The sequence below is a fragment of the Callithrix jacchus genome, chromosome X (assembly GCF_049354715.1).
Source record: "Callithrix jacchus isolate 240 chromosome X, calJac240_pri, whole genome shotgun sequence".
Lineage (NCBI taxonomy): Eukaryota > Metazoa > Chordata > Mammalia > Primates > Cebidae > Callithrix > Callithrix jacchus.
Genome location: NC_133524.1, coordinates 52,769,761 through 52,780,626, shown reverse-complemented (window position 1 = coordinate 52,780,626; position 10,866 = coordinate 52,769,761). Strand labels below are relative to the sequence as shown.

The 10,866-nt window shown below is 40.1% G+C and overlaps 1 protein-coding gene across 1 annotated transcript; it reads right to left on the bottom strand.

Moving 5' to 3' along the window:
* Positions 1 to 218: 218 nt before the first annotated feature.
* LOC144580961 (X antigen family member 1-like) lies at positions 219 to 10,517 on the bottom strand. The gene is made up of 5 exons (XM_078362166.1): positions 10,437 to 10,517; positions 8,765 to 8,892; positions 6,047 to 6,173; positions 3,272 to 3,397; positions 219 to 385 (listed from the first exon to the last, which is right to left on the bottom strand). The coding sequence occupies exons 2-5, from the start codon at positions 8,855 to 8,857 to the stop codon at positions 363 to 365; spliced, it is 369 nt and encodes a 122-aa protein (XP_078218292.1). The 5' UTR covers positions 8,858 to 8,892; positions 10,437 to 10,517; the 3' UTR covers positions 219 to 362.
* Between the last annotated feature and the right edge of the window lie 349 nt (positions 10,518 to 10,866).

Genomic DNA, 10,866 nt, shown 5'->3' with positions numbered 1-10,866 from the left:
CTCAAGGAATCCTCCCACCTCAACTACTAGAGTAGCTGGAACTACACCTACATACATACATGCATAACATGCATGCATTCATTCATTTATTTTCGTTGAGAGGGGGTTTTTCCATGTCGCCCAGGCACATCTCAATCTCCCAGGCGTAAACCATCCTCCTGCCTCCACATCCCAATAAGCTTGGACTACAGGCGTGAGCCACTGCATCTGGCCAAAAATTCCAATAGTGTCTAATATATGAGAATAAATGAACAAAAGATGTGCAATACTTCTTTGACGAAAACTGGAAAGATTTATGGAGATTTTTTTAAAGTAAAATATCTCGGATGAATTCAGTTTGCATTCTTTCAGCTTGTCTTCGTTTAGTCCTGTGGTTTCCCCTCCCCTACAACAGAAACACAACAGGAGGGAACATTACTAGCTTAACTGTATTCAGATGAAATTAAAGGTATGCAACGGACACCAAAGTTTTAGTTTTATAGAATGGACTAAAACCAGAAGCCTAAGAGTCACCCTACGGCTAACATTCGACTAGACCTCCATAGAGAGCTTGAAGATGCACTTCCAAGCAGATAAATTAGAAACAGTTTTAAAACACACCCTGCTTTTAGTGCTAGAATGAAACCAAAAGACAGTTCAAGTCAGAGCACATTAAATCAAGTGAACCTATTAAAAGGGGCTTAAAGTAGATAGCAAACATTGTGTGGAATTATACTCAGAATACAACCAGAACACAAAGAAAACATAAGAAACAGAAGGAATTTCTGAAAGAACTCCTTCAGAAGAAATGTATAATTTAAGGTTTTGGCTTGAAACTATGGTCTGGATGTCCAATAGGCTCCTGCAAATAGTCTGAAAACTATCTTTTGAGAAAACAGTTCATGTCACATTAGGAAATAAATAAGTGAAGTGAACAGAAAGGACAGTATCGTGTTTGTTTTTTCTCTATGGTGCAGAAGTGCATAATATTGCCTTGAACCAGTTTCCCCTTTTTTGTTCTTTTTTAATGTACACTAACCATTTGCAACCGGTTTTCACCTATAGTCCTCATGTCAATATGAATAATGACACACTTGTCACCGAAAAGTATTCCAGTTTGTATAATTAATAAAATGATCATACAAGTTTTAAGGTATCACTATTGTGACTGATATTAAAATGTGAATGAGTTATCATAACCAGTGTGGAAAGAACAGTAATGGAGACCGAAACAAAAAAGAAGAGTTAGGCGTCTGGAAAAGCTAAATATTTCCTTCTGAAAGTAACTGCTTTTGAGGGACAACTGGCAAATTTCACAAGCTCTTCCACAGTCTTTGCGATGCTCAGAAATTCGGGCATTACATGAATATATTAAATAATGTATGTGTTCCTAGCATATCAACCATTTCATCCACACACTCTGAAAATATTAGTGTTCAAGAATGTATTCCCTTTCAATGACGCCCTACATTCAACACCTGTGTCTTGTTCATATTCCATGTTGTGCCTTTTCCATTTTCTTCAAGATTGTTTAATCTACTGGATGCTCTCTTCCTAGCTATTTCTAAAAAATATCTATTAAATTTATGACTTTCAGATTAGTTTTCCTTTTGTTAATGGTTCAAACCTTTCATTTATTGTCTGTTTCCTTTTCCCTTAAGTTTATTCTGTGACTCATTTATTATTTTTTCTTTCTTAATATTATGCTGTTGTATCATGTAATTTGCTATCTATTTTAATAAGACATATAATTAATGCTATGACTGTCCTAAGAATCCAACTGAGGCTTGTCCAGTGGGCTCCCGGAAATTGTCTGAAACCAATCTTTTAATGCAAATAGTCTAATGGAGTTGTTCAGCAGTGTGGAATACAAACGTTTAGGTAACTTCTCCCCTAAACATGCAGTGCTCCCTTTAAATTCAGAAGTTCTTCTAATTAAGTCAGCAATTTGGAAAAGATGTGTAAAGATACCTATGTTGACTTCTCAGGACTTAGTACATCATAGTCTTTGAAGTTTAAATCGTATCATTTGAAGACTCAAGGCAGAAATCTGTAATATATTACCTCTGATACGGTTCGAGGTTACCATATGTGTCTTCGATCTAATTACACACAACACAATAGCTCATGAAGACTGACAGGAGGGCAGCGAGCATGCCTAGCACAGGCATCTCACAACCAGCTTGAACATCACTGATTTACATGCATGATCCTTACTTCATGGGCCACAAAACGTGACTGTCTCTTCCATTTCATTATTCAGTCATTCCAGGCTTCACTGCAAGAAGACTTTAAAATGCAATCATTGGGTCCTGCAAGGGAAGTGGCTCACGCCTATAATCCCAGCACTTTGGGAGGCCAAGGCGGGTGGATCACTTGAGATCAGGAGTTTGATGCCAATCTGGCCAACATGGTGAAACCCCGTCTCCACTAAATATACAGAAATTAGTCGGCCGTGGTAGCACACACCTGTATTCCCAGCTACACAGGAGGCTAAGGCAGGAGAACCGCTTGAACTCGGGAGGTGGAGGTCACAGTGAACAAATATTGGACCACTGCATTCCACCCTGGGTGACAGACTGAGACTCCATGTGAAAAACAATGCAATCATTGTTTAAGAGCCTGAGAGAATTCAGGATTTGACAAAATCCAAGAAAACTCATGAAGGTCTCCATGCAGGTAAACAACATCAAGCAGAGTTTCTGCTCATTATCTTAGGAGCAATGAAATCTCAACTTGGATATTAAAATTGGACTGAAGCTGACTGTTATGATAAACAAATCATGAACATCAGAATATCTTTGTGTTCTCTCCAAGAGAATCAGAGCATACAGAAACCAGCAATGAAGTGGATTTTAATCTACCTGATGTGCATTCAGTACTTTCAATAAAAGTAAAAACGGGTGTAGGATTTATGTGATTTGTCCAGAGCTGGTACTAGAATCTCCTTCAGGGTCAGCATATTTCATACAAGGTGATATTACAAATGTATTATGCATTTGAGAAAAGCAGAGCTTAGAAAATATTCTGAAAACTGTTAGCTGTTGGTTATACTCAGAAGAAAATACTTTTCTATTTGATGATTCAATATGACTTTGACCCAATTTCTGCTGTAGCTGATGATGTTTCCGTTTTGCAGTCAGGCTTCTGGGGTCTGAACTACCTTCCAGAGAAAGTCTGTATTTGAACTCTGTTTTTCAAGGGACAGTAATGTTCTCTCTTTCTGTTATCAAAAGTGTAGTACTGTGTAATACAGACAGCATGTAAGTTTGAATCTTAATGGATAACATACCTCCTTCTGGCATTTTAAACTGCTCTGATTTTGGCATACCGTTTCCCTGGACCACAGGACCATCTTCATATTCATCCCCAGTCTCTGACTCAGACAGCTCCTGGAGATCAGCTTCCAGGTCAGGCACTAAAAAATTCAAAGGATATAGACTAGAGCAGCCAAACAAGAATGATAAAGAAAGAAATGATCATATTCTTTTCCTCAGCGTTATGCCATAAAAGCCTGTAGGCTACTGTGGTAATAAATGTGATGCAAAGATGTCCCACCTTTGCTTTCCTGTATTATATCTTATCTTAAATGACAATCTGAGACAAATCACACCACACCTACATTTCCCATAGTTTAACATTGTATATTATAAACACACAGCTACCTAGGAAATCTGAGGACTGCCCCACGGATTGCATTGAACACATTACTCTGTGATAGAGCTGGTACCACTGAACACATTAAGTGAGGTGAACCCACTAAAAAGGGGTTTAAAGTAGAAAGCAAACACCGGGCATACCTCTACTCAAAATATCAGCACCACACAAAAAAACCTAAGAAACAAAAAAGGAAACGTACAAAGACATGTACAATATTTTGCAAATGTTTTTTTTAATGTTCTGGCTTGAAACTATGGTCTGGATGCCAAATGGGCTCCTGGAAATAATCTGAAAACTATCTCCAAAGAAAATGGTTAATATCACCTTAGGAACTGCAGATATGAAGTGAATAGAAGGGCCAGTATTGCCTTAGTTTTACTCTACTGTGCAGAAAGGCAAATATATTTATCTGGGAGAGTTTACCCTTCTGTACTTTTTAAGGTATGGGCACCATTTGTACTAAGTTTTCTACCATGCTGTCAACATGAATAATGCTTCTTTTTACACGTGAAAGTATTCCCGTTTGTATAATTACATACATGGTCACATTACTCGTAAGCTATCACTATCAGTTTTGTCATCTATATGTGATAGCATTGTGAACTGTGTCACGCACGACCAAATGGAGGGATATGCAAATGGGAAACAAGAGTGAGATATCTGAAAAAGCCAAAATTTGTTTCTAAAAGTAAATGTTTTTGAGGGACACCTGGCAAATTTCACAGTTTCTTCCAGAGGCTTTGTGATGCTTAATCAGGTATTACAGAAATATATTAAATGATGTACGCCTTCCTAGCTTATCAACCATTTCATCCACACTCTGGTGAATTCAAGATTGCATTCACTTTCAATAATGCCCTTCATTAGATCACTCTGTCTTCTTCATATTCCATGTTTTGCTTTTTCCATTTTCTTCAAGATTATATAGAACTATTGAATACTCTATTCATAGCTACTTTTTCAAAAGACCAATCTTTTAAATTTATTACATTTGAATTACTTTTCCTTTTACTAATGATTCATACCTGTCTTTTATTCACTACCTCTTTCGTATAATCTTAAGTTTACTCTGTGGCTCTTTCATTATTATTTCGTAGTATTATTTTCTTGATCATGTAATGTGCATTTTATTTTGCATTTAAAGCTATGATCTCCCAAGACTACGACTGAGGCTTGTTCAATAGGCTCTGGGAAATTGTCTGAGAACTGCCTTTTAATGTAAATAGTCTAATGGAATGGTTCAGCAGAGTACCGTAAAAACATTTAGGTATTTTCTCCTTTAAACATAGAGTGTTTCCTTTAACTTCAACAGGTATCTTAATTAACAGTCTCCCATTTGGGAAATATGTGTAAAACAGACTTATGTCAACTATTCAGGAACTCGCACATTACTGTTGTTGAACTTTAAACCCTATCATCTAATGTCTCAAGGCAGAAACCTCCAATATGTAACCTATGGTGTGGTTAGAGGTGACTCTACTGGATGAGTCTTCAATCTAGTTACACGCAGTAGCTCATGAAGACTGACAGGAGGGCAGGGAGCGTGCTTAGCAGAAGCATCTTACAGCCACCTTGAGCATCACTGACCTACATGCATTCTGTCTACTTCATTGGCCACAGAAACCTGAGGATCTCTTGCCATTTTCTTATTCAGTCATTCAAGACTTCACTGTGGGATGCCTTTAAAGTGCAATTATTCTTTAAGAGTCTGAGAATTCAGAATTTGACAAAATTCAAGATCACTCGTACAGGGCTCCATACAGGAAAACAAACATCAAGCAGAGTGCCCGCTCATTTTCCATGGCCCCTAAGGGCCATGAAATCTCAAGTCACATACTAGAATTGGACTGAAGTTGCTTGTTATGATAAACAAATCATGAAAATCAGAATATCTTTGTCATGTGTCTAACAGAACCAGAGCATGCAGAAATCAGCACTGAAATGGATTTTAATCTAGCTGATGTGCATTCACTCTTTTCAATAAGACCAAGGATGTGTGTGGAATTGATACGATTCATCCAGGGTCTCACAAGTTATATTAGAGCTGGTGTTAGAATCTGCTTCAGGGCTCAGCGTATCTCACACAAACTGGTATTGCAAATGCGTTATGCATTTGTTAAAAGCAGAAATTAGAAAAGTATCTGAAAATTATTAGCTGTTGGTTATACACAAACTAAGAAAATGTAGTCACATTTGATGATTGAATATGGCTTTGACCCAGTTTGTTTCTGTATCTGACAGTGTTTAAGTCTTGCAATCTGGCCTTTGGGTCTGAAAGACGTTTCAAAGTAAGTTTGCATTCGAAGTGTGTTTTTAAAATGACAGCAATGTTATGCCTCTATTATCAAAAGTATAATATTTTGTAAATGAGAAAGCACATAACCTTGCATCTTGATGAATAACATACCTGTGTCTGGCATTTCACAGGGTTCTGCTTTTGATAGAATCTTCAACTTGATGCCAGGACCAAACCTCAGATTCATCCCAGGTGTTTGACTGCCACAGCCCTTGCAGATCACCTTCCATTTCACGCACTTCAAAACACAAAGGTTATCGATTTAAGCAGTCCAACATGAAATACAAATAAGGAAATGATAATATTGTTTTCCATAGCATTATGAAACAAAGCATAGGCTGGGCATGGCGGCTCATGCCTGTAATCTCGTCACTTTGGGAGGCCAAGGTCACTTGAACCCAAGAGGTGGAGGTTGCAGTGAGCCAAGATCATGCCATAGCAATCTAGGCTGGCTGACAGATGAGATTCTGTTTCACAACAAGAAAAAAATGAAAAGAAAAAATAACTCTGTCGGTTAGCATTGTAATGAATGTCGTGCAAAGCTGTTACACCTTTTTCTTTCTGTTTTATAATACCTGATTTTATTTTAATTGTTTTTTCAGTCAGGGACTCACTGTCATCCAGGCTGGAGTGCTGTGGCACAATCAAGGCCCACTGTGAGCCCAACGTCTCAGGCTAAACAGAACCTCCTGTCTCAGCGTCCCAGGTAGCTGAGCCTACAGGTGTCCCCCACTGCCAAGGCTAATGTATGTTTGTTTGGTTGGTTGGTCGGTTGGTTGGTTGATTCAAGACAGGACTTCTCAGTGTTGTCCAGGCTGTTGCTGGACTCCTGGGATCAAGGGATTTGCCCCACTCAGCCTCCCAAAATTTTTGGATTACATTCATGAGCAACCGCTCCTGGTCTAATGCCTTATTTTAAATAACAATCTAAATGTAAATCACGCTACACCTAAATTTCCCGTACTTTACCATTGTGTATTATGAACAGCGTGTATCAACTATGAAATCTGAAAGTCAGCCACGTGAATACCATTTTAGTCGTAAATGAGATGTAATTTTCCAAAGAATTAGATCAATGTATTGGTGTGCCTAGACAAATCTTACACTTGTGAGACCCATCCATTGTTGAGGTAACCTGGAATTATTTGGATACTTAATAATTAACTTTATGCTATGCTTAGGTCCAAGAACCATATATGTAAGTCTATATAAATGAATCTCATTCACAAAAATGTACCAGAAATACAAGCAAAACCACTGTCTTGCAGTGAGAGTACGGAAACTTGAGTGCAAAGAAATTCATGGGCATTGTTGACAGTCCTATCGGGAAACATCTTAACGGTGAATTGCTAAAATGATCGATGGCCCAAATTCTGTCAATGTTTAGCTTGAAAATGCTATCTGTTGAGGATACATTTTCCGGTTCAGGATGATCTTATCTTCTAAATATAAAAGTATTTAAACAACTGTGGGAACCCCCTTGAAAATCATGCTAATATAAGTCCTTGTATGCCAGTGTCTTGAATTATCCAACTTTTATCAAACATACTGTCAAAGGACGGATCAAAGGAAACAGTGGCTGTCATTCATTGAGCTCTTTTCTAGAGTTACTATTGTGGGAATTATGGAAAAAAATATTAGAGAAAGTAATAGAACATAGTCTCATTCCCTTTTGGAAGGCCTAAGGGTTTTTTCTATACTTCTTGGCTGAAGGCAGCCTAAATCCCCTTCACAGTTGGTTAATAAGTAAAGCAAATAGCTAGGGTATGTGCGGGAGTTAACTAACTTGTTTGCCCATGTGGTCTTAAAACTAACCTTCGAGCCGGATGGCCCTCTCAGGAGAGGTCAACCAGGGATTTTACCCTCTGATGGTGTTTGGTTTGTGCGTCCAAATCTGTCCTTTAATCTCTTCACTCAAGAGATTGGTGTTGACTCAAGTCTTTGTCAATTAAACTTTACTGACTAAATGCAAGTCTCTCTCCCTGGTAGGGACCGGTGGCTGCTATCTCTTTACAGCACACTCCAGGGTGCCTGTAGGCGGCCAGGGGCCCTCAGCTGAACTGGCAAAGCATAATATCTGTGTGTCAGTGTACTTTACTCATACTATCCTGCTTCACTGAACTGTTTTGCCCTAAGCCAATACTGAAGTACTGACAGCACAGACACAATAAAGTATTATGCATCTTAAGCAAACCACTCACTTTCAATTATTACAGCATGGATTGTAGGAAGAACAGAAGAAACCTTTCAACAAAATATGAATTCCTTCTCCATGAGTCAAGTGTTCTGTGTAAGCCTCAATCTCTGAGCCCCCATTTTCTTATTTATAAAATTAGGCTAACATCCCTTTGCAAATGGGACACATTCACAGTGTTACAAAGTTGGGTGACTTGGCACTCCACGGGCTATTAAAGGGTACTCACAACACTGTGGATACTATGGCTGAGAAGATCATACGGTGACATTCCAAGGAGATCAAATTAAACTAGTGAAATAATGTACATTCTTATACACCATTTTAAATGATTTTAAGCGATAACTATCTTGCATGTTCTGCACATGTACCCTGAAACCTAAAATGCAATAAAAAAAAGAACTCTATTTTCAAGCATACAAAATCCACCTTGAAGAAAAAGAGAAGATTCATTATATCCAGAAACTGCATGAAGCTGCAAACTATAATCTCCCCTTTCCAGCCAACTTTGAGCAAATGTTTGCTATCTTTTCCTAATGTTTTATTTCCTCCTGTTACTGCTCATGGCATAAGGCATGAGGCACACATCCACCGTCTCCTGCCCCATAGACATTCTTTCTTTCCCTTCACAGCACCTTGGGAAGGGAAATCCTGATCGTTTTATCTCTCCTGATCAGGCGTAGGATCCCAACTTTCCGTTGGTGGTTCCTCTTCTTGGGGGTCTCCATTACTGGGCTTCTGGGATTTGGTGTCTCTGTGTGTGCTGATAAAAAAGTTTTGTTACTAAAACATGTCAATAATATAAATATACAGAATACATAGATATTGCTTATTGTAAGTACATCTACAGACATTTCTCCAACACTACCCCATATACTTGTTCTTCATAATGTTATTCTTTCCTCAGAGAGGTTACACCAAGGCAGTTATCCTCAAGGACTTTGGAAGCTGTTTTAATCTATGTTGGGATGAATGTGTGTAACCTGTTATGAATAAGCATGAGGAAGAAGTTATGGACAAAATCTGGGAACACAAGATCATCCATCCACACAAAACTCAAATATAATCCTCTGGACTAGTCTTTCCTTCATGAGATGCCATGATCATTTTTTATCAGCATGAAAGACCATTATCAGTGTATCTGTACTAATCTAACAACAGATCAGAAAAATCACTTCCTGCTAAGAAAAACACCAAAGGTTAAGACATTCACAAGTAGAGGTACAGTGAGATCAGGAGGCTGTGGACTTCTTCTGAGTATAGGCCTATATGTTGATCTTCCTCACCAACACATATTTCACTCTGCAAGCAGAACAGTGTCAATGGGAAAATGCACATGACAGGACAACTGTATTTGACAAATTTCATGGTCAAATGTTAACCTGGTCATTTTTTAAAAAAATTTAGAAACACTCTGAAAGTCCAAGTGTGTGTGACTTTCAAATCCAATGCGTGCAAAGTCACTGAAGTTGGTCCAGCTAGATGAGTAACGTCTTAAGGCTCCTGGCAAAAGACACAGGGTGTTTCCCACGAGGTTGGTTTCACAACTGGACACTTCCTCAGGGAAACAAGTAGGAAATCAGAGTTAGACAATTAAAACTGCAGTGACCGGGCGTGTGACTGTAATCCCAGCCACTGGGGAGGCTGAGGCAGGAGAATTGCTTGAACCCGGGAGGCGGAGGTTGCAGTGAGCCGAGATCGCGCCACTGCACTCCAGCCTGGCCACAGAGCGAGACTCCGTCTCAAAAAAAAAAAAAAAAAACCTGCAGTGACCACGAATTTTGTCACACACTCATTTTCTAGGCCTACTTCCCCACAAAAATCACATTTTCAGGAACTCAGAGTCCCACCCACTAGAATCTCCACAGCGGAGTTGACAAGCTGCCACACAGCATACCTACGCCAGGCACTCTACAGACCTCGGGGCTGCAGTCACTAGCCCCAGCATTACCCGTCTCCAGGTCCGTTCCATACCACTCACCCTCCCCGGTCACCTCTGAGAAGTCTAGAATCTTCTGTGACGGTTCCAGGAGCTTCCGGGATTCAGATACCTCCAGCAGCACCCCAACAGCACCCCAGCTTCACCTGAACCCCTCCACTCCTCGGCCCTCCTTCCTCCTTAGTTACGGCCCAGACAAGACAACACAAGCCCATGGCCATGGCGCCGCAACAGAAGGACGACGACTTTGAGGCCCTTCTCATTCGGAGTCACCAACCACTCTGCTCGACCCTCCTCCCGAAGCCTGCTGGCTCCTCCTCACTCTCACTCACACTTCAACTCTCAGTTGGATCAGTTTGTGGACCTACCAGCTGCGTCGCAGTAAGAGAGAAAGAATCCACACCTCAGGGACCGGAGCTGCAGTCTTACGCGGTCTTCACCAAATGGGCAAAGGGGCCTATGGGAAGACGCTCAGTGAGCATGCGCACTGAGTCGGGAGTCCCAGGAGCATGCGCAGTGAGGTCCCCTCTTGCCTTAAGGGCTATGGTGCCCCCTCCTTGTCCTGCCTCACTCTGTCCTGTGCTCCTTCCCAGGTCCTCTCTAATGACTTTGGAATCCCTCCTCTCTGTGTGTGAGGTTTTTTTTGGTTTGCTTTGTTTCTTTGCCTCCAGGACTCAAATACTTGATATAATGTCACCCTTCAAAACTCACTCCATGTTAACCTGACCCTCCTCCTATCTGTGGCCCTCCTTCTTACCATGCCTGGGACCCCACAACGGCAAGGCCATGGCGGTATCA

What these genes read in the sequence shown, in the direction of transcription:
- LOC144580961 (XM_078362166.1), bottom strand. Translation starts at nt 8,857, where the DNA reads ATGGAGACCCCCAAGAAGAGGAACCACCAACGGAAAGTTGGGATCCTA. An exon ending in TCAGGATTTCCCTTCCCAAG is followed by an intron (nt 6,174 to 8,764) that starts GTGCTGTGAAGG and finishes TGTGTTTTGAAG; the next exon opens with TGCGTGAAATGGAAGGTGAT. An exon ending in GTTTAAAATGCCAGAAGGAG is followed by an intron (nt 386 to 3,271) that starts GTATGTTATCCA and finishes TTTCTGTTGTAG; the next exon opens with GGGAGGGGAAACCACAGGAC.